The sequence below is a fragment of the Syngnathus floridae genome, chromosome 14 (assembly GCF_059516105.1).
Source record: "Syngnathus floridae isolate MCC-2025c chromosome 14, RoL_Sflo_1.0, whole genome shotgun sequence".
Classification (NCBI taxonomy): Eukaryota; Metazoa; Chordata; class Actinopteri; order Syngnathiformes; family Syngnathidae; genus Syngnathus; species Syngnathus floridae.
In genome coordinates this window covers 10,856,315-10,878,555 of record NC_142426.1, presented here as the reverse complement: position 1 = coordinate 10,878,555, position 22,241 = coordinate 10,856,315, and the positions used below count along the sequence as shown (strand labels likewise).

At 52.3% G+C, this 22,241-nt stretch overlaps 1 protein-coding gene and 1 long non-coding RNA gene across 2 annotated transcripts; both read right to left on the bottom strand.

Annotated features, from left to right (window-relative positions):
- Positions 1-10,198: 10,198 nt before the first annotated feature.
- On the bottom strand, positions 10,199-18,120 carry LOC148387716 (uncharacterized). Its single transcript, XR_015862742.1, has 3 exons — positions 17,577-18,120; positions 16,659-16,780; positions 10,199-14,703 (listed from the first exon to the last, which is right to left on the bottom strand). It is a non-coding gene; the product is annotated as an uncharacterized LOC148387716 (long non-coding RNA).
- A 545-nt stretch (positions 18,121-18,665) lies between these two features.
- On the bottom strand, positions 18,666-20,707 carry LOC148387715 (uncharacterized). The gene is made up of 4 exons (XM_088397049.1): positions 20,638-20,707; positions 20,231-20,380; positions 19,600-19,757; positions 18,666-19,518 (listed from the first exon to the last, which is right to left on the bottom strand). The coding sequence occupies exons 2-4, from the start codon at positions 20,300-20,302 to the stop codon at positions 18,717-18,719; spliced, it is 1,032 nt and encodes a 343-aa protein (XP_088253175.1). The 5' UTR covers positions 20,303-20,380; positions 20,638-20,707; the 3' UTR covers positions 18,666-18,716.
- Positions 20,708-22,241: the final 1,534 nt, after the last annotated feature.

Sequence of the window (22,241 nt, the reverse complement as noted above, 5' to 3'; positions counted from 1 at the left end):
GGCGCATCAGAGGCGCATCCGAGGCGCATCCAAGCAGCATCCAAGGCAGTCCCGGCGTTGTTCAGGCGCATACAGGACGCATTCAAGGCAGTCCCGGCGTTTTTCAGGTGAATCCTAGGCGGTCATGGCGTCGTTTAGGCGCAACCAAGGCACATCCAAAGAAGTCCCGGCGTCGTCTAGGCGCAACAAAGGCAGTCCATGCGTCGTCCAGGAGCATCAAAGGCAGTCTTGCCATAATCCAGGCGCATCCATGACGCATCCGAGGCACATCCTAGGCGGTCCTGGCGTCGTCCAGAAGCAACCAAGGCACATCCAAAGAAGTCCCGGCGTCGTCCAGGGGCATCCAAGGTGCATTCTTGACAGGCACATCAAAAGCACATCCAAGACGGTCCCAGCAACGTCCAGACACATCCAAGGCGGTCCTGGTGTCGTACAGGCGCATCAGAGGCGCATCAGAGGTGCATCCGAGGCGCATCCAAGCAGCATCCAAGGCAGTCCCGGCGTTGTCCAGGCGCATACAAGACGCATTCAAGGCAGTCCCGGCGTTTTTCAGGTGAATCCTAAGCGGTCCTGGCGTCGTTTAGGCGCAACCAAGGCACATCCAAAGAAGTCCCGGCATCGTCCAGGCGCATCCAAGGCAGTCCCGGTGTCTTCCAGATTCATCCGAAGCATGTCCAAGGCATTACCCGCAGCCGAGCCGCAGCCAAGCCGCAGCCGAGCCGCAGCCCAGCCGCAGCCCAGCCGCAGCCCAGCCGCAGCCCAGCCGCAGCCGAGCCGCAGCCGAGCCGCAGCCGAGCCGCAGCCAAGGCAGTCCCTGCATCATCCAGGCGCATCCAAGGCACATCTAAGGGAGTCCCGGCTTCGTCCAGGGGCATCCAAGGTGCATCCTTAACAGTCCCGTAGTCGTCCAGCCTCATCCAAGGGAGTCCTGGGGTCGTCCGGGCGCATCCAAGCCACATCCAAGACGATGTCGGCGTCGTTCAGGCACATTCAAGGCGGTCCTGGTGTCGCGCAGGCGCATCAAACGCGCATCAAAGGCAGTCCCAGCATCGTCTACGCGCATCCAAGGTGGTCCCAATGTCGTCCAGGCGCCACAAAGGCGGTCCCAGGATCGTCCAGGCGCATACAAGGCGGTCCAGGCGTTGTCCAGGCACATCCAAGGCGTTCCAGAGGTCACTAGACGCATCCAAGGCAATCCCAGCATCGTCCAGGCACATCCAAGACTGTCCCAGCGCCGATCAGGCGCATCCAAAGTGCATCCGAGGTGGTCCCGGTGTCGTCTAGGCGCAACAAAGGCAGTCCCTGCGTCGTCCAGGAGCATCCAAGGCAGTCTTGCCATAATCCAGGCGCATCCATGACGCATCCGAGGCACATCCTAGGCGGTCCTGGCGTCGTCCAGGCGCAACCAAGGCACATCCAAAGAAGTCCCGGCGTCGTCCAGGGGCATCCAAGGTGCATCCTTGACAGGCACATCAAAAGCACATCCAAGACGGTCCCAGCAACGTCCAGACACATCCAAGGCGGTCCTGGTGTCGTACAGGCGCATCAGAGGCGCATCAGAGGCGCATCAGCGGCGCATCCGAGGCGCATCCAAGCAGCATCCAAGGCAGTCAGTCCCGGCGTTGTCCAGGCGCATACAAGACGCATTCAAGGCAGTCCCGGCGTTTTTCAAGTGAATCCTAGGCGGTCCTGGCGTCGTTTAGGCGCAACCAAGGCACATCCAAAGAAGTCCCGGCGTCGTCCAGGGGCATCCAAGGTGCAATCTTGACAGGCACATCAAAAGCACATCCAAGACGGTCCCAGCAACGTCCAGACACATCCAAGGCGGTCCTGGTGTCGTACAGGCGCATCAGAGGCGCATCAGAGGTGCATCCGAGGCGCATCCAAGCAGCATCCAAGGCAGTCCCGGTGTTGTCCAGGCGCATACAAGACGCATTCAAGGCAGTCCCGGCGTTTTTGAGGTGAATCCTAGGTGGTCCTGGCGTCGTTTAGGCGCAACCAAGGCACATCCAAAGAAGTCCCGGCGTCGTCCAGGCGCATCCAAGGCGGTCCCGGTGTCTTCCAGTTTAATCCGAAGCATGTCCAAGGCGTTACCCGCAGCCGAGCCGCAGCCAAGCCGCAGCCGAGCCGCAGCCCAGCCGCAGCCCAGCCGCAGCCCAGCCGCAGCCCAGCCGCAGCCGAGCCGCAGCCGAGCCGCAGCCGAGCCGCAGCCAAGGCAGTCCCTGCATCATCCAGGCGCATCCAAGGCACATCTAAGGGAGTCCCGGCTTCGTCCAGGGGCATCCAAGGTGCATCCTTAACAGTCCCGTAGTCGTCCAGCCTCATCCAAGGGAGTCCTGGGGTCGTCCGGGCGCATCCAAGCCACATCCAAGACGATGTCGGCGTCGTTCAGGCACATTCAAGGCGGTCCTGGTGTCGCGCAGGCGCATCAAACGCGCATCAAAGGCAGTCCCAGCATCGTCTACGCGCATCCAAGGTGGTCCCAATGTCGTCCAGGCGCCACAAAGGCGGTCCCAGGATCGTCCAGGCGCATACAAGGCGGTCCAGGCGTTGTCCAGGCACATCCAAGGCGTTCCAGAGGTCACTAGACGCATCCGAGGCAATCCCAGCATCGTCCAGGCACATCCAAGACTGTCCCAGCGCCGATCAGGCGCATCCAAAGTGCATCCGAGGTGGTCCCGGTGTCGTCTAGGCGCAACAAAGGCAGTCCCTGCGTCGTCCAGGAGCATCCAAGGCAGTCTTGCCATAATCCAGGCGCATCCATGACGCATCCGAGGCACATCCTAGGCGGTCCTGGCGTCGTCCAGGCGCAACCAAGGCACATCCAAAGAAGTCCCGGCGTCGTCCAGGGGCATCCAAGGTGCATCCTTGACAGGCACATCAAAAGCACATCCAAGACGGTCCCAGCAACGTCCAGACACATCCAAGGCGGTCCTGGTGTCGTACAGGCGCATCAGAGGCGCATCAGAGGCGCATCAGCGGCGCATCCGAGGCGCATCCAAGCAGCATCCAAGGCAGTCAGTCCCGGCGTTGTCCAGGCGCATACAAGACGCATTCAAGGCAGTCCCGGCGTTTTTCAGGTGAATCCTAGGCGGTCCTGGCGTCGTTTAGGCGCAACCAAGGCACATCCAAAGAAGTCCCGGCGTCGTCCAGGGGCATCCAAGGTGCATTCTTGACAGGCACATCAAAAGCACATCCAAGACGGTCCCAGCAACGTCCAGACACATCCAAGGCGGTCCTGGTGTCGTACAGGCGCATCAGAGGCGCATCAGAGGTGCATCCGAGGCGCATCCAAGCAGCATCCAAGGCAGTCCCGGTGTTGTCCAGGCGCATACAAGACGCATTCAAGGCAGTCCCGGCGTTTTTCAGGTGAATCCTAGGTGGTCCTGGCGTCGTTTAGGCGCAACCAAGGCACATCCAAAGAAGTCCCGGCGTCGTCCAGGCGCATCCAAGGCGGTCCCGGTGTCTTCCAGTTTAATCCGAAGCATGTCCAAGGCGTTACCCGCAGCCGAGCCGCAGCCAAGACGCAGCCGAGCCGCAGCCCAGCCGCAGCCCAGCCGCAGCCCAGCCGCAGCCGAGCCGCAGCCGAGCCGCAGCCGAGCCGCAGCCGAGCCGCAGCCGAGCCGCAGCCGAGCCGCAGCCGAGCCGCAGCCAAGGCAGTCCCTGCGTTGTCCAGGCGCATACAAGACGCATTCAAGGCAGTCCCAGCGTTTTTCAGGTGAATCCTAGGCGGTCCTGGCGTCGTTTAGGCGCAACCAAGGCACATCCAAAGAAGTCCCGGCGTCGTCTAGGCGCAACAAAGGCAGTCCCTGCGTCGTCCAGGAGCATCCAAGGCAGTCTTGCCATAATCCAGGCGCATCCATGACGCATCCGAGGCACATCCTAGGCGGTCCTGGCGTCGTCCAGGCGCAACCAAGGCACATCCAAAGAAGTCCCGGCGTCGTCCAGGGGCATCCAAGGTGCATCCTTGACAGGCACATCAAAAGCACATCCAAGACGGTCCCAGCAACGTCCAGACACATCCAAGGCGGTCCTGGTGTCGTACAGGCGCATCAGAGGCGCATCAGAGGTGCATCCGAGGCGCATCCAAGCAGCATCCAAGGCAGTCCCGGCGTTGTCCAGGCGCATACAAGACGCATTCAAGGCAGTCCCGGCGTTTTTCAGGTGAATCCTAGGCGGTCCTGGCGTCGTTTAGGCGCAACCAAGGCACATCCAAAGAAGTCCCGGCGTCGTCCAGGCGCATCCAAGGCAGTCCCGGTGTCTTCCAGATTCATCCGAAGCATGTCCAAGGCGTTACCCGCAGCCGAGCCGCAGCCGAGCCGCAGCCAAGCCGCAGCCAAGCCGCAGCCCAGCCGCAGCCCAGCCGCAGCCCAGCCGCAGCCCAGCCGCAGCCCAGCCGCAGCCGAGCCGCAGCCGAGCCGCAGCCAAGCCGCAGCCAAGCCGCAGCCAAGGCAGTCCCTGCATCATCCAGGCGCATCCAAGGCACATCTAAGGGAGTCCCGGCTTCGTCCAGGGGCATCCAAGGTGCATCCTTAACAGTCCCGTAGTCGTCCAGCCTCATCCAAGGGAGTCCTGGGGTCGTCCGGGCGCATCCAAGCCACATCCAAGACGATGTCGGCGTCGTTCAGGCACATTCAAGGCGGTCCTGGTGTCGCGCAGGCGCATCAAACGCGCATCAAAGGCAGTCCCAGCATCGTCTACGCGCATCCAAGGTGGTCCCAATGTCGTCCAGGCGCCACAAAGGCGGTCCCAGGATCGTCCAGGCGCATACAAGGCGGTCCAGGCGTTGTCCAGGCACATCCAAGGCGTTCCAGAGGTCACTAGACGCATCCAAGGCAATCCCAGCATCGTCCAGGCACATCCAAGACTGTCCCAGCGCCAATCAGGCGCATCCAAAGTGCATCCGAGGTGGTCCCGGTGTCGTCTAGGCGCAACAAAGGCAGTCCCTGCGTCGTCCAGGAGCATCCAAGGCAGTCTTGCCATAATCCAGGCGCATCCATGACGCATCCGAGGCACATCCTAGGCGGTCCTGGCGTCGTCCAGGCGCAACCAAGGCACATCCAAAGAAGTCCCGGCGTCGTCCAGGGGCATCCAAGGTGCATCCTTGACAGGCACATCAAAAGCACATCCAAGACGATCCCAGCAACGTCCAGACACATCCAAGGCGGTCCTGGTGTCGTACAGGCGCATCAGAGGCGCATCAGAGGCGCATCAGAGGTTCATCCGAGGCGCATCCAAGCAGCATCCAAGGCAGTCCCGGCGTTGTCCAGGCGCATACAAGACGCATTCAAGGCAGTCCCGGTGTTTTTCAGGTGAATCCTAGGCGGTCATGGCGTCGTTTAGGCGCAACCAAGGCACATCCAAAGAAGTCCCGGCGTCGTCTAGGCGCAACAAAGGCAGTCCCTGCGTCGTCCAGGAGCATCCAAGGCAGTCTTGCCATAATCCAGGCGCATCCATGACGCATCCGAGGCACATCCTAGGCGGTCCTGGCGTCGTCCAGGCGCAACCAAGGCACATCCAAAGAAGTCCCGGCGTCCTCCAGGGGCATCCAAGGTGCATCCTTGACAGGCACATCAAAAGCACATCCAAGACGGTCCCAGCAACGTCCAGACACATCCAAGGCGGTCCTGGTGTCGTACAGGCGCATCAGAGGCGCATCCGAGGCGCATCCAAGCAGCATCCAAGGCAGTCCTGGCGTTGTCCAGGCGCATACAAGACGCATTCAAGGCAGTCCCGGCGTTTTTCAGGTGAATCCTAGGCGGTCCTGGCGTCGTTTAGGCGCAACCAAGGCACATCCAAAGAAGTCCTGGCGTCGTCCAGGCGCATCCAAGGCAGTCCCGGTGTCTTCCAGGTTCATCCGAAACATGTCCAAGGCGTAACCCGAAGCCGAGCCGCAGCCGAGCCGCAGCCCAGCCGCAGCAAAGCCGCAGCCCAGCCGCAGCCGAGCCGCAGCCGAGCCGCAGCCGAGCCGCAGCCGAGCCGCAGCCAAGTCAGTCCCTCCATCATCCAGGCGCATCCAAGGCACATATAAGGCAGTCCGGGCTTCGTCCAGGTGCATACAAGCAGGTAACGGCGTGATCCAGACGCATCCAAGGCAGTCCCGGCTTTGTCCAGGCGCATCCAAGGTGATACCGGCGTCTTTCAGGCCTATCCAAGGCAGTCGCGGCTTCGTCCAGGCGAATCCAAGGCACATAGATGGCGTATCCAAGGTAGTTTCGGCGTCGACCAGGCGCATCCAAGGCTTATCCGAGCTGCATCCAAGACAGTCCCGGCGTCGTCCAGGTGCATCCAAGGCAGTCCCGAAGTTGCCCAAGCGCATCCAAGTCTTATCCAAGGTGGTCCAGGCATCATCCAGGCACACCTAAGGAGGTCCTGGTGTCGTCCAGGCGCATCCAAGGCGCATCCAAGGCACATCCTAGGCGGTCCTGGCGTCGTCCAGGCGCAACCAAGGCACATCCAAAGAAGTCCCGGCGTCGTCCAGGGGCATCCAAGGTGCATCCTTGACAGGCACATCAAAAGCACATCCAAGACGGTCCCAGCAACGTCCAGACACATCCAAGGCGGTCCTGGTGTCGTACAGGCGCATCAGAGGCGCATCAGAGGTGCATCCGAGGCGCATCCAAGCAGCATCCAAGGCAGTCCCGGCGTTGTCCAGGCGCATACAAGACGCATTCAAGGCAGTCCCGGCGTTTTTCAGGTGAATCCTAGGCGGTCCTGGCGTCGTTTAGGCGCAACCAAGACACATCCAAAGAAGTCCCGGCGTCGTCCAGGCGCAGCCGAGCCGCAGCCGAGCCGCAGCCGAGCCGCAGCCGAGCCGCAGCCGAGCCGCAGCCAAGGCAGTCCATGCATCATCCAGGCGCATCCAAGGCACATCTAAGGGAGTCCCGGCTTCGTCCAGGGGCATCCAAGGTGCATCCTTAACAGTCCCGTAGTCGTCCAGCCTCATCCAAGGGAGTCCTGGGGTCGTCCGGAAGCATCCAAGCCACATCCAAGACGATGTCGGCGTCGTTCAGGCACATTCAAGGCGGTCCTGGTGTCGCACTGGCGCATCAAACGCGCATCAAAGGCAGTCCCAGCATCGTCTACGCGCATCCAAGGTGGTCCCAATGTCGTCCAGGCGCCACAAAGGTGGTCCCAGGATCGTCCAGGCGCATACAAGGCGGTCCAGGCGTTGTCCAGGCACATCCAAGGCGTTCCAGAGGTCACTAGACGCATCCAAGGCAATCCCAGCATCGTCCAGGCACATCCAAGACTGTCCCAGCGCCGATCAGGCGCATCCAAAGTGCATCCGAGGTGGTCCCGGTGTCGTCTAGGCGCAACAAAGGCAGTCCCTGCGTCGTCCAGGAGCATCCAAGGCAGTCTTGCCATAATCCAGGCGCATCCATGACGCATCCGAGGCACATCCTAGGCGGTCCTGGCGTCGTCCAGGCGCAACCAAGGCACATCCAAAGAAGTCCCGGCGTCGTCCAGGGGCATCCAAGGTGCATCCTTGACAGGCACATCAAAAGCACATCCAAGACGGTCCCAGCAACGTCCAGACACATCCAAGGCGGTCCTGGTGTCGTACAGGCGCATCAGAGGCGCATCAGAGGTGCATCCGAGGCGCATCCAAGCAGCATCCAAGGCAGTCCCGGCGTTGTCCAGGCGCATACAAGACGCATTCAAGGCAGTCCCGGCGTTTTTCAGGTGAATCCTAGGCGGTCCTGGCGTCGTTTAGGCGCAACCAAGACACATCCAAAGAAGTCCCGGCGTCGTCCAGGCGCAGCCGAGCCGCAGCCGAGCCGCAGCCGAGCCGCAGCCGAGCCGCAGCCAAGGCAGTCCATGCATCATCCAGGCGCATCCAAGGCACATCTAAGGGAGTCCCGGCTTCGTCCAGGGGCATCCAAGGTGCATCCTTAACAGTCCCGTAGTCGTCCAGCCTCATCCAAGGGAGTCCTGGGGTCGTCCGGGCGCATCCAAGCCACATCCAAGACGATGTCGGCGTCGTTCAGGCACATTCAAGGCGGTCCTGGTGTCGCACTGGCGCATCAAACGCGCATCAAAGGCAGTCCCAGCATCGTCTACGCGCATCCAAGGTGGTCCCAATGTCGTCCAGGCGCCACAAAGGTGGTCCCAGGATCGTCCAGGCGCATACAAGGCGGTCCAGGCGTTGTCCAGGCACATCCAAGGCGTTCCAGAGGTCACTAGACGCATCCAAGGCAATCCCAGCATCGTCCAGGCACATCCAAGACTGTCCCAGCGCCGATCAGGCGCATCCAAAGTGCATCCGAGGTGGTCCCGGTGTCGTCTAGGCGCAACAAAGGCAGTCCCTGCGTCGTCCAGGAGCATCCAAGGCAGTCTTGCCATAATCCAGGCGCATCCATGACGCATCCGAGGCACATCCTAGGCGGTCCTGGCGTCGTCCAGGCGCAACCAAGGCACATCCAAAGAAGTCCCGGCGTCGTCCAGGGGCATCCAAGGTGCATCCTTGACAGGCACATCAAAAGCACATCCAAGACGGTCCCAGCAACGTCCAGACACATCCAAGGCGGTCCTGGTGTCGTACAGGCGCATCAGAGGTGCATCCGAGGCGCATCCAAGCAGCATCCAAGGCAGTCCCGGCGTTGTCCAGGCGCATACAAGACGCGTTCAAGGCAGTCCCGGAGTTTTTCAGGTGAATCCTAGGCGGTCCTGGCGTCGTTTAGGCGCAACCAAGGCACATCCAAAGAAGTCCCGCCGTCGTCCAGGCGCATCCAAGGCAGTCCCGGTGTCTTCCAGATTCATCCGAAGCATGTCCAAGGCGTTACCCGCAGCCGAGCCGCAGCCAAGCCGCAGCCGTGCCGCAGCCCAGCCGCAGCCCAGCCGCAGCCGAGCCGCAGCCGAGCCGCAGCCGAGCCGCAGCCGAGCCGCAGCCGAGCCGAGCCGCAGCCAAGGCAGTCCCTGCATCATCCAGGCGCATCCAAGGCACATCTAAGGGAGTCCTGGCTTCGTCCAGGGGCATCCAAGGTGCATCCTTAACAGTCCCGTAGTCGTCCAGCCTCATCCAAGGGAGTCCTGGGGTCGTCCGGGCGCATCCAAGCCACATCCAAGACGATGTCGGCGTCGTTCAGGCACATTCAAGGCGGTCCTGGTGTCGCACAGGCGCATCAAACGCGCATCAAAGGCAGTCCCAGCATCGTCTACGCGCATCCAAGGTGGTCCCAATGTCGTCCAGGCGCCACAAAGGCGGTCCCAGGATCGTCCAGGCGCATACAAGGCGGTCCAGGCGTTGTCCAGGCACATCCAAGGCGTTCCAGAGGTCACTAGACGCATCCAAGGCAATCCCAGCATCGTCCAGGCACATCCAAGACTGTCCCAGCGCCGATCAGGCGCATCCAAAGTGCATCCGAGGTGGTCCCGGTGTCGTCTAGGCGCAACAAAGGCAGTCCCTGCGTCGTCCAGGAGCATCCAAGGCAGTCTTGCCATAATCCAGGCGCATCCATGACGCATCCGAGGCACATCCTAGGCGGTCCTGGTGTCGTCCAGGCGCAACCAAGGCACATCCAAAGAAGTCCTGGCGTCGTCCAGGGGCATCCAAGGTGCATCCTTGACAGGCACATCAAAAGCACATCCAAGACGGTCCCAGCAACGTCCAGACACATCCAAGGCGGTCCTGGTGTCGTACAGGCGCATCAGAGGCGCATCAGAGGCGCATCCGAGGCGCATCCAAGCAGCATCCAAGGCAGTCCCGGCGTTGTCCAGGCGCATACAAGACGCATTCAAGGCAGTCCCGGCGTTTTTCAGGTGAATCCTAGGCGGTCCTGGCGTCGTTTAGGCGCAACCAAGGCACATCCAAAGAAGTCCCGGCGTCGTCCAGGGGCATCCAAGGTGCATCCTTGACAGGCACATCAAAAGCACATCCAAGACGGTCCCAGCAACGTCCAGACACATCCAAGGCGGTCCTGGTGTCGTACAGGCGCATCAGAGGCGCATCACAGGTGCATCCGAGGCGAATCCAAGCAGCATCCAAGGCAGTCCCGGTGTTGTCCAGGCGCATACAAGACGCATTCAGGCAGTCCCGGCGTTTTTCAGGTGAATCCTAGGCGGTCCTGGCGTCGTTTAGGCGCAACCAAGGCACATCCAAAGAAGTCCCGGCGTCGTCCAGGCGCATCCAAGGCGGTCCCGGTGTCTTCCAGATTTATCCGAAGCATGTCCAAGGCGTTACCCGCAGCCGAGCCGCAGCCAAGCCGCAGCCGTGCCGCAGCCGAGCCGCAGCCCAGCCGCAGCCCAGCCCAGCCGCAGCCGAGCCGCAGCCGAGCCGCAGCCGAGCCGCAGCCGAGCCGCAGCCGAGCCGCAGCCCAGCCGCAGCCGAGCCGCAGCCCAGCCGCAGCCGAGCCGCAGCCGAGCCGCAGCCGAGCCGCAGCCAAGTCAGTCCCTCCATCATCCAGGCGCATCCAAGGCACATATAAGGCAGTCCGGGCTTCGTCCAGGTGCATACAAGCAGGTAACGGCGTGATCCAGACGCATCCAAGGCAGTCCCGGCTTTGTCCAGGCGCATCCAAGGTGATACCGGCGTCTTTCAGGCCTATCCAAGGCAGTCGCGGCTTCGTCCAGGCGAATCCAAGGCACATAGATGGCGTATCCAAGGTAGTTTCGGCGTCGACCAGGCGCATCCAAGGCTTATCCGAGCCGCATCCAAGACAGTCCCGGCGTCGTCCAGGTGCATCCAAGGCAGTCCCGAAGTTGCCCAAGCGCATCCAAGTCTTATCCAAGGTGGTCCAGGCATCATCCAGGCACACCTAAGGAGGTCCTGGTGTCGTCCAGGCGCATCCAAGGCGCATCCAAGGCGCAATCATGGCGCATCCAAGGCCGTCCCGGCATCGTCCAGACGCATCCAAGGCCGTCCCTGCGTCGTACAGGCGCAACCAAGGCGGTCCCGGCGTCGTCCAGGCGCATCCAACGCGGTCCCGGTGTGTTCCAGGCGCATCAAGGGCAGTCCAGAGGTCACAAAGGGCATCCAAGGCAATCCCAGCGTCGTCCAGGCACATCCAAGACGGTCCCAGTGTCGTCCAGGCGCATCCAAGGGGGTCTCAGAATTATCTAGGCGCCTTGGCATCGTCCAGGCGCACCAAAGGCGGTCCCGGCGACGTCCAGGCGCAAGCAAGGCGGTCCAGGTGTCGTCCAAACGCAACCAAGGCGGTCCCGGCGTCGTCCATACGCATCCAAGGTGATCTCGCTTTAATCCAGGCGCATCCATGACGCATCCAAGGCGGTCCCAGTGTCATCCAGGCGCATCCAAGGCGGTCCAAGCATCATCCAGGCGCATCCAAGGTGATCCCGGCTCCATCCAGGCGCATACAAGGCGCATCCCAGGCGGTTCCTGCATCGTCCAGGCGCATGCAAGATGGTCCCTTCCTCTTCCAGGCATGTCCAAGGTGCATTCAAGGCGGTCCAAGCGTCGTCCAGGTACATCCCAGGCAGTTCTGACGTCGTCCAGGCACACCTAAGGCTGTACCGGAGTCATCCAGGAGCATCAGACGCGCTCCTGGTTTTGTCCAGGCCCACACAAGGCTGCCCCGGCGTTGTCCAGGCGCATACAAGGCGGTCCCGGTTTCGTCCAGGCGCAACCAAGGCCGTCCCAGCGTCGTCCAGGCGCATGCAAGGCAGTCCTGGCTTCGTCCAGCTCCATCCAAGACAGTCTCGGCTTCGTCCAGCTGCATCCAAGGCAGTCTTGGCATGGTCCAGGTGCATCCAAAGTGATCCCGGCATCGTCTAGGCGGGTACAAGGTGGTCCCAGCGTCTTCCAGGCACATCCAGGGCAGTCCTGGCATCGTCTGGGCACATCCAAGGTTGTCCTGGCGTCGATTAGGTGCATCCAAGGTGCATCCGAGGCACATTTCAAGCCACATTTCAAGTCGTCTAGGGGCATCCTAGGTGGTCCTGGTGTCGTCCAAGGGTATCCAAGGCGCATCCAAGGTGGTCTTGGTGTTTTACATCCAATGTGGTCCAAGCATTGTCGAGGCGCATCTAAGGTGATCCCGGCGTCATCCAGAAGCATCCAAAGTGATCCCGCCGTCGTCCAGGCGCATCCAAGCTGAGCTTGGCGTCAACCAGGCGCATTCAAATCTGTCCCGGCGTCATCCAGGCGCATCCAAGGCTTTCCCGGTGTCGTCCAGGCACATCCAAGGCAGTCCCAGCGGCGTCCAGGCGCATTCAAGGCGGTCTCCGCGTTGTCCTGGCGCATCCAAAGCATATCCAAGGCGGTCCCGGCCTCGCCCAGGCGCATTCAAGGCGCATCCAAGGCAGTCCTGGCATTGTCCAGGCGCATCCAAGGCAATCCCGGCGTCGTCCAGGCGCATACAAGCCGGACTCGGTGTCGTCCAAGCGCATCCAGTGCGATCCCAGCTCCATCCAGGTGCATCCAAGGGGGTCCCGGCGTCGTCCAGGCGCATACAAGGTGGTTCTCCGGCGTTGTCCAGGCGTGACCAAGGCGATCCCAGTGTCCAAGCACATCCGAGGCGCATTCAAGGCAATTTCAAGGCTCATCCAAGGCAGTTCTGACGCATTCGAAGCAGTCCTGGCTTCATCCAGGAAATTCCAAGGCAGCGTACCAAATTGCTCAGTGCAACAACAACAAAAAAAACACCATTGCATAAGACCTACCTGCAGTCGTGGATATGGTCTCCGTCATGCTGCCTCATTTACATTAAAAAAGAAATCATTTTATTTACTTTTGTTTTGTAGGATATGATGTTTTAAATATTGTGCCCCTTACTTTGAATTTAATATTAATTATTGCTGTTATTTCATTTAATATTATGTTTGCTCATTATTTTATTGTATTTTCTTCAGCATTCAGCAGTTGGTCAAGAATGTTTAGAGTTTAAAAATTCATAATTTATTTTTTAATTTCAGGCAAACAAAAAAAACACCATTGCAGAAGACCTACCTGCAGTCGTGGATATGGTCTCCATCATGCTGCCTCATTTACATTCATAAGGAAATCATTTTATTTACTTTTGTTTTGTAGGATAAAATGTTTTAAATATTGTGCTCCTTACTTTGAATTGAATATTAATTATTGCTGTTATTTCATTTAATATTATGTTTGCTCATTATTTTATTGTATTTTCTTCAGCATTCAGCAGTTGGTCAAGAATGTTTAGAGTTTAAAAATTCATAATTTATTTTTTAATTTCAGGCAAAGTGATGCACATTCAATCTGTTTTGTTAGACACAAAAACAATGTTATAATAAAGTTATTCTTTACTGTAAGTTGATCTTTCCTTTTTATTTAATTTTGTTTGCTTTAATCATTGAAGAATCATTAAAGTTTAATGTTAATAAGGGTACAAGCGTGGGGGGCTCAAAATGTTTTTTTCTCCCTGGGGGGCATCAGGGAATTGATTGAGCAGCACTGAACTAAGCACAGGCGCAGGGCAGGGGTGGGCAGGGTAGGCCAGGGCAGGGCAATGTTATGTTTATATTATGTTTGCTCATTATTTTATTGTATTTTCTTCAGCATTCAGCAGTTGGTCAAGAATGTTTAGAGTTTAAAAATTCATAATTTATTTTTTAATTTCAGGCAAAGTGATGCACATTCAATCTGTTTTGTTAGACACAAAAACAATGTTATAATAAAGTTATTCTTTACTGTAAGTTGATCTTTCCTTTATATTTAATTTTGTTTGCTTTAATCATTGAAGAATCATTAAAGTTTAATGTTAATAAGGGTACAAGCGTGGGGGGCTCAAAATGTTTTTTTGTCCCTGGGGGCATCAGGGAATTGATTGAGCAGCACTGAACTAAGCGCAGGCGCAGGGCATGGCAGGGCAGGGCAGGGCAGGGGTGGGCAGGGTAGGGCAGGGTAGGGCAAGGGTGGGCAGTTTCAACCAGATGCGGGCACATGACATAGCCGCACACAAAAGACTTATGCTAGTTGCGTTAATCTGTCGATGGTGTTTTCCACCATTGATGCGTAAGCATCAAGCTAACCAACCTTAGCATTCATCACATTTTCTTCACATACTGTGTCAAATCTGTATTGGGTGGTTCGCAGCCACCAAAATATTTGAGCCACTAAGCTTGAATCAGTTTTTGGTATACATAATATATTGTATGCTGTGAGTATTGTTATATTTTCTGCCTACAAGTGTTGCTGCCAAGTTTGTGTTCAAATATCAGTGATATATTGGAGTTATAATGACTGTAACATTAATCTAGAATTGTTAGCATGGTTGTGTTAGTCTGTCGATGGTGTTTTCCATAATGCGTTAGCATCAAGCTAACCAAGCTTAGCATTCATCACATTTTCTTCACAAACTGTGTCAAATCTGTATTGGGTGGTTCGCAATCACCAAAATATTTGAGCCGCTAAGCTTCAATCACTTTTTAGTATACATAATATATGCCTCTGAGTTTAGTTATATTTTCTGCCTACAAGTGTTGCTGTAAAGTTTGTGTTCAAATATCAGTTATATTGGAGTTATATGACTGCAACATTAATCTAGAATTGTTAGCATTGTATGTTAGCATTAAGCTCAGACAAAGCTAAAACATCCGGGAGTTGCTAAAATACTTGTCGTACAGTGTGACTTTTGTAAATGAGAAATAATGACTTACTTGTTGCTGTTCTTCTCAAGTATTCAGATCATAATGGCTGACGTAATTTTTGGAACTCCAAATGAACATATGGAATTTACAGTAGACCATTGAAAGGCAGGCAAATGCAACTCGTGCAGCCCCCTAAAAAAAATTACAAAAGGAAAATAGTTCATTTAATTTATTTTTTACGTTATAAAAACCTACAGTCATAGCATAATTGAAAAGAATGTAAAGAATTAAATAAAAACCGCTTGCACATAATGATTTCATGCTTGTAACAGACTTGAGCCTATATATGGTCTGCAGAAACGAGCTCTAAGAGTAATATGTTGTGTACATCCGAAACGTTCATCTCAGCCTCTTTTTACTCAGCTAAGTATCCTCACTGTTTTTCAAGTCAATCATCTTCAAATTGGTCTCTTGCTTCATGGCTCATTGGGGAGAACCCTTCCCCTATTTTTTCATAACTTATTTAGACAGAATTCTCAGGTCCATAATTACCCCACATGCAGCTCAAATGACCTCAGACCACCAATAGCCCGTACAGCCCAAACTCAATTTAACATACTAGGCTACAGAGGGTCAAAGATTTACAATTCGCTTCCACTATTTTTATGGGACTTTTCTCACCAATTTAAGAAGGCTCTGAAATCACTTATCTTAGAGACTAAATACTTTCCATATGGTATGCTAAATGAACCTGGCTGGATCCATTCATTATTCTCTTTAGTTATAGTTTTGGTGTGCTTTTTCCCTATTGTTGTATGCCTTATCCCTGTTATTAATGTTTCTTTTTTCATCTGTATGACATGTATTAGGATGCATATTTCTCTATCCATTGAAATTTTACCTTAAGTGTATTCATATTTCTGGAGATTGCTACTTTGCAAGCCCCTGGAGGGTTTTTTAGACATTCTTTTTCACATGTATTTAATCTATGTACATTTTAAATGTTTTTGTATGTGAAAATAAACAAACAAAAATAATTAAAAAATTAAGCAAAAGTATACAACATGTGAAATTAGATTAACATTACTTCTCTAAAACGCTTAAACTCGGCCACAATATGTCAATAATAATAATCCAGCTGGTTATCAACACTTTTGTAGAAAAGCTGATACTACCTGCAGCCGTGGATATATGGTCTCCGTCATGCTGCCTTATTTTCATTAAAAAAAACAGCACAAATTGTTTTATTTATTTTTGTTTTGTAGGTTAAAATGTTTTATATATTGTGCTCCAGAGTTAATGGTGCTAATTACTTTGAATTGAATATTATTTATTGCTGTTATTTAATATTATGTATGTTAATTATTATTTTATTGTATTTTTTTTAGCATAAAATGGCAGTTGGTCAAGAATGTTTAGCATTTAAATAATCATAATTTATCTTAATTTCAGGCAAAGTGATGCACATTGAATCTGTTCTGTTACAAACTAAAAAACAATGTTATTCTTTATTGTAAGTTGATCTTTCTTTTTTATTTATTTTTTGTTTTCTTTAATCATTAAAGAAACATTCAAGTTTAATGTTAATAAGGGTACAAGCTTGGGGGTGGCGTAAAATGTTTTCTTCTCCCTGGGGGGGGCATCTCAGAAAATGATTGAGAAACACTGATCTCAACGCAGGCGCAGGGCAGGGCAGGGGTGGGCAGTTTCAACCAGATGCAGGCACATGACATAGCCGCAAACAAAAGACTGATGCTGGTTGTGTTAGTCTGTCGATGGTGCTTTCAATAATGCGTTAGCATCAAGCTAACCAAGCTTAGCATTCATCACATTTTCTTCACATACTGTGTCAAATCTGTATTGGGTGGTTCGCAGTCACCAGCATATTTGAGCCACTAAACATCAATCAATTTTTAGTATACATAATATATGCGCGTGAGTATTGTTATATTTTCTGCCTATAAGTGTTGCTGCAAAGTTTGTGATCAAATATTGGTGTTATATTGGAGTTATAAAGACTGCAACATTGATCTATAATTGTTAGCATTGTATGTTAACATTAAGCTCAGACAAAACTAAAACATCTGGGAGATGCTAAAATACTTGTCGTAAAGTGTGACTTTTGTAAATGAGTGATAATGACTTACTTGTTTGCTGTTCTCAAGTATTCAGATCATAATGGCTGACGTAATTTTGGAACTCCAAATGAACACACATGGAGCATCCACTACACCATTGAAATGCAGGCAAATGCAACTCGCGCAGGCCCCTAAAAAAAACAATACAAAACAAAAATAGTTTATTTTGTTTGTTTTTTACTTCATAAAAACCTACAGTAATAGCATAATTGAAAAGAATGTAAAGAATTACAGAAAGGGTTGTACATAATGATTTCATGCTTCAGTATAATACAAAGAGTTGAGCCACTAAACTTCAATCAGTTATTAGTATACATAATATACAGGACTGTCACGGGAAATTAGAATATTGTGATAAAGTTCTTTATTTTCTGCAATGCAATTAAAGAAACAAAAAAATTATATTTGGGCCAATACAGTAATATGAAATTAGATTAACATTACTTCTCTAAAACGCTTAAACCCTCAAACTCGGCCACAATATGGCAATATTAATATTCCAGCAGGTTATCAACACTGTTGGGCAGTCAAAGACACTAGAATACTGTATGAACATCAATTGAAAACGAAGCAACACGGCACATAATATTTTCAAATAGACGAGATAAACACATTTTTCACGAGACATACTTTTAGCTTTGCCCATATTTAAGGGCAACCCTATAAATCATTCTATTACACACCATTTCCATACATTTGTAGAGCAGTTTAGAGGGAAAAAAATGTGAAGTATGGTAGGCCAAGCTACAAGCTAAAACTCCGTCGTGTTGCCCCGAATGCTGTGTTCGCGCCGACGCGCGAACGAGAACAATTGCTACAATACTACCAATATTAGTACAATAGTTTATCGTATCATTTAATAAAGTTGTTTATTATTCAACTCTCCATATTATTACAATTGTTGGTAGTAGTTAATATCGTTCTTACCTCATGCGTTTCAACGCAATTTAAAAAGGAGACAGCCGCCAATTGATTACACACACCTGCGCAGTTCACAGTTAAACTCGGCCACAATATGGCAATATTAATATTCTAGAATATTCCAGCTGGTTATTAACACTTTTGGGCAGTCAAAGACACCAAAAATACTTTATTAACATCAACCAATTGAAAACGAAGCAACACGGCACATCATATTTTCAAATTAACGAGATAAACACGTTTTTAACGAGACATACCTTTAGGTTTGTCCATATTTAGGGGCAAGTCTATCAATCATTCTAACAGTACAAATCATTTCCATACATTTGTAGAGCAGTTTAGAGGGGAAAAAAAAGTGAAGTATGGTAGGCCAAGCTACGAGCTAAAACTCCGTCGTGGTGCTCCGAATGCTGTGTTAGCGCTAAGCTGCGCGCGAACGAGAACAATTACTACAATACTACCGATATTAGTACAATAGTTCATCACATCATTTAATAAAGTTGTTTATTATTAAACTCTCCATATTATTACGATTGTTGGTAGTAGTTAATTTACAATACATCGTTCTTACCTCATACTTTTCACCGCAATTTAGAATGGAGACAGCCGGCATGTCATTACACTTGCGCTAGTGTTGGCCGGTGAGTGAACGATTCGGAAGGAAAAGGAACGACTCTTTTCCTTTCATATATAACTTCAACCAGTAAATGTCAGTAATGCCCATTGAAGCTGGTGCTACCCAGCCGTAAAACAAAACGAAGAAGAAAATCAGCCAATCAGCTGATCGATTCCAACGAATCAGTGTGTAAGTGTTGTATTATAGAAAGAAATGTGTTAATTAACCCAGCCAATTATTATCATATATAATAATTTTGGGGTAGTTGTATTGTTTAATGTGTATGGGTTATTTCCACTGGATATTATTAAAAAAAAAAAAAAAGGGCTTATCATTTTGTGTGTTTGTGTGTGGGGGGGATTCGTTGAACGATTCGTTTGAACGAATCTTATGAGTGAACTGATTCTAAAGATGCGTTCACCTAAAAGAACTGGAATGCACATCACTAACCTGCGCATTACGAAAGGCCCAACCTAGTATTCAGTTAATTACTGATTTAAATGAACCATATGAATAAAACAAACATGAAATTAAATAAAGTGGTCAAATAAAATACTAGATGGAAAAACTGATGCTGACTGATGCTCCTTTCTCTTCTTCTCCTCTTCTTGCACCTTCCTCTTTCTATCCTCCTCTGCTCTTTTTCGTTCCTCCTCACGCCTCCTCCGATCGTCTTCCTGTTGGTAATGAAGCTTCCGTTTCTCTTCCTCCCTCTTTCGCCTCTCCTCTTCCTGCTGCTCTTTTCTCCTTCGCTCCTCCTCCTCCAACCTCCTCCTCTCAGAGTCTCGGACGGCTGCCTGGGCTGCCCTCTGTCTCCGCCTTTCCTCCTCCACCCGCTCCATCTCCTTTCTGCGTGCTTCTTCAAGCCGTCTCCTCTCCTCTGCCTCCTGCTCTTGCTTCCTTAGGCGTTCTTCCTCCAGCCTCCTTCTCTCCTCCTCCCGCTTCAGTCGCTCCTCCTCTTCTTTCCTTTTCCTTTCCTCCATCCTTTTATCCTCCTCCAGCTTCTTCCTCTGAGCCTCCAACTGCCTCCTCTCTTCCTCCAGTTTTCTCCTCTCTTCCTCCTGTCTCTGTCTCTCTATTTGCCTCCGGCGTTCCTCCTCCTCCCTTTTCTTCCTCTCCTCTTCTTCTCTGCGCTTGCGCTCTTCCTCCTGCTTTGCCCTGAGCTCTCGTTCGGCCTCCAACTTTGCTGCCTGGATGAGAGCCTGCCTTTCTTTCTCCTCCTCCTCCTCCCTTTGTCTGGCCTCACGTTCCTCCTGAAGTCTTCTTTGGCGCTCCTCTTCATCCCTCCTCAACTTCTCCTTCCACTGACGCTCCTTTTCTAGCTTGATAAGCCTGCAAAACAGATGAAAACACGAACGTGAAAATCGTAAAGCAGGTTCGATGGCGTTTCACTTGTGAAAACGTGTAAAAGACCTTTGAGCTTCCTCCTCCTGCCGCCTCCTCTCTTCTTCTAGTTTCCTCCTCTCCTCGTGCTCCTGCTTCTTTCGAATCAGCTCTTGCTTTTTGTCCTCTTTGATGCTTCGTAGGTTCTCGAGTGCTGCCTGCTGCATTTGCTGGCTCGCTTTTAGTTCCTGATGTAGATGAAAAATAGGGGGTGACTGGACTAACAAGTAAGGGGCTGAGCAAAAGGAGTAAAAGTAAAAATACATGTTAGACTTGTGAGGGTGGTGGGGTCAAAACATAAAAAATGGGGATAGCCAATGACACCAGCCGATAAAAGATATTCAAAGTTGAGAACAACAAGAAGAATGAAAACCTTCAGCAGGTAGAAGAGATTACGCAGGCAGGCCAGCAGTGAGACGACTGCCTCAAGCAAAGCGTCGTTAGCACCCACATGCTGCAAAGTTACAAGGAAGATGTGCAACAAGAGGACAGGAGGAAGATGCAGAAGAAACAAACAGTAAAACAACAATATTGCAAAATGACGCCACGCTGAGAGAGAAAGAAAGAGGCATCATGCAGATAGCCAGTGTGCACACCCAGTGAAAAATTGGAGGGAGGAAGGGGAAAGAAAGAAAGGACAAAAGAAAATCCCAAGTCATACTCTCCTTAAATACTGGCTGGGCGCTTTGCCCTCGCCGCATCCGCACCCGTCCGTCTCGTGTCGGCCGCTCATCACGTGCGAAGGTCGGCCGATTGTTGGCTCCCCCCCGGCCGGTATTCGACGTTTGGACTCATCCTCCGCCTCGTGCCACTGCAAAAAGAAAAACGGCACTCTGTTGCATGCGGTTCACTTCTGTGGACGTACTCATTACCTGTCTATTAAAACTTGCTCCTATTTTAAGCTCCCTTTATTAATAGCGTATGCACACATGAATGTTTTTGTTTTCTTTTTATGTCTGTTCCTATATGAAGAATTCAATGCTTATAATTTCTTTCTTTGTTGTAAAGTGCTTTGAGCTGCATTTCTTGTATGAAAGGTGCTCTACAAATAAAGTTTTTTATTATTACCCTCTGGTCTCGCAGTCCTGTCCAGTCCCTCTCTGTGCAGGCCCTCGTCCGATCCAGTGCCCCAGCAATCCTGAAAGGCAGACATATTGTGTTGGTTTTGGCAAGGGGAAAAATTCCACTAGCACCCCCCCAACCTAGACTAACTTAAGTTTGAATCAGGTAACTAGCGGCACGCACGGGCTGGCGCATGTCTCATACGGCCCTCCCGCATTGGAGCAATCCGGGTTATGAAATGTTTAACCCCTTACAAAAAGGGAGGGAGGGAGGGAGCGAGAGGAGATGAAAAGAGGCTTTGGTGCGCACTTAAGCGCAACCGGCCAGTTCCCCCTGAGTAGAGCTGGCTTGGCCCCGAGAGGAAAAAAAGAGGAAAACGTGACGTCACGGATAGGGGCCAGGCTCAGGGGCTTCATACTTGAGCTAGGCTTTCAAAGTAGGCTTTAAAGCCAGGCTCAGGGGCTTCATACTGGAGCTAGGCTTTCAAAGTAGGCTTTAAAGCCAGGCTCAGGGGCTTCGGAGTAGAGCTAGGCTTTCAAAGTAGGCTTTAAAGCCAGGCTCAGGGGCTTCATACTGGAGCTAGGCTTTTAAAGTAGGCTTTAAAGTCAGGCTCAGGGGCTTCATACTGGAGCTAGGCTTTCAAAGTAGGCTTTAAGCCAGGCTCAGGGGTTTCATACTGAAGCTAGGCTTTCAAAGTAGGCTTTAAAGTCAGGCTCAGGGGCTTCATACTGGAGCTAGGCTTTCAAAGTAGGCTTTAAAGCCAGGCTCAGGGGCTTCGGAGTAGAGCTAGGCTTTCAAAGTAGGCTTTAAAGCCAGGCTCAGGGGCTTCATACTGGAGCTAGGCTTTCAAAGTAGGCTTTAAAGCCAGGCTCAGGGGCTTCGGAGTAGAGCTAGGCTTTCAAAGTAGGCTTTAAAACCAGGCTCAGGGGCTTCATACTGTAGCTAGGCTTTCAAAGTAGGCTTTAAAGTCAGGCTCAGGGGCTTCATACTGGAGCTAGGCTTTCAAAGTAGGCTTTAAGCCAAGCTCAGGGGTTTCATACTGAAGCTAGGCTTTCAAAGTAGGCTTTAAAGTCAGGCTCAGGGGCTTCATACTGGAGCTAGGCTTTCAAAGTAGGCTTTAAAGCCAGGCTCAGGGGCTTCAGAGTAGAGCTAGGCTTTCAAAGTAGGCTTTAAAGCCAGGCTCAGGGGCTTCATACTTGAGCTAGGCTTTCAAAGTAGGCTTTAAAGCCAGGCTCAGGGGCTTCATACTGGAGCTAGGCTTTCAAAGTAGGCTTTAAAGCCAGGCTCAGGGGCTTCGGAGTAGAGCTAGGCTTTCAAAGTAGGCTTTAAAGCCAGGCTCAGGGGCTTCATACTGGAGCTAGGCTTTCAAAGTAGGCCTTAAAGCCAGGCTCAGGGGCTTCATACTGGAGCTAGGCTTTCAAAGTAGGCTTTAAAGCCAGGCTCAGGGGCTTCGGAGTAGAGCTAGGCTTTCAAAGTAGGCTTTAAAGCCAGGCTCAGGGGCTTCGGGGTAGAGTTAGGCTTTCAAAGTAGGCTTTGAAACCAGGCTCAGGGGCTTCAGACTGTAGCTAGGCTTTCAAAGTAGGCTTTAAAGCCAGGCTCAGGGGCTTCGG

Excerpts from the sequence above, each read along its gene's own strand:
- LOC148387715 (XM_088397049.1), bottom strand. The coding sequence starts at position 20,302 with ATGAGCGGCCGACACGAGACGGACGGGTGCGGATGCGGCGAGGGCAAA. Across the intron at positions 19,758-20,230 it reads CCAGCCAGTATTTAAGGAGA|GAACTAAAAGCGAGCCAGCA; the intron begins GTATGACTTGGG and ends CATCTACATCAG. Across the intron at positions 19,519-19,599 it reads CAGGAGGAGGAAGCTCAAAG|GCTTATCAAGCTAGAAAAGG; the intron begins GTCTTTTACACG and ends TCTGTTTTGCAG.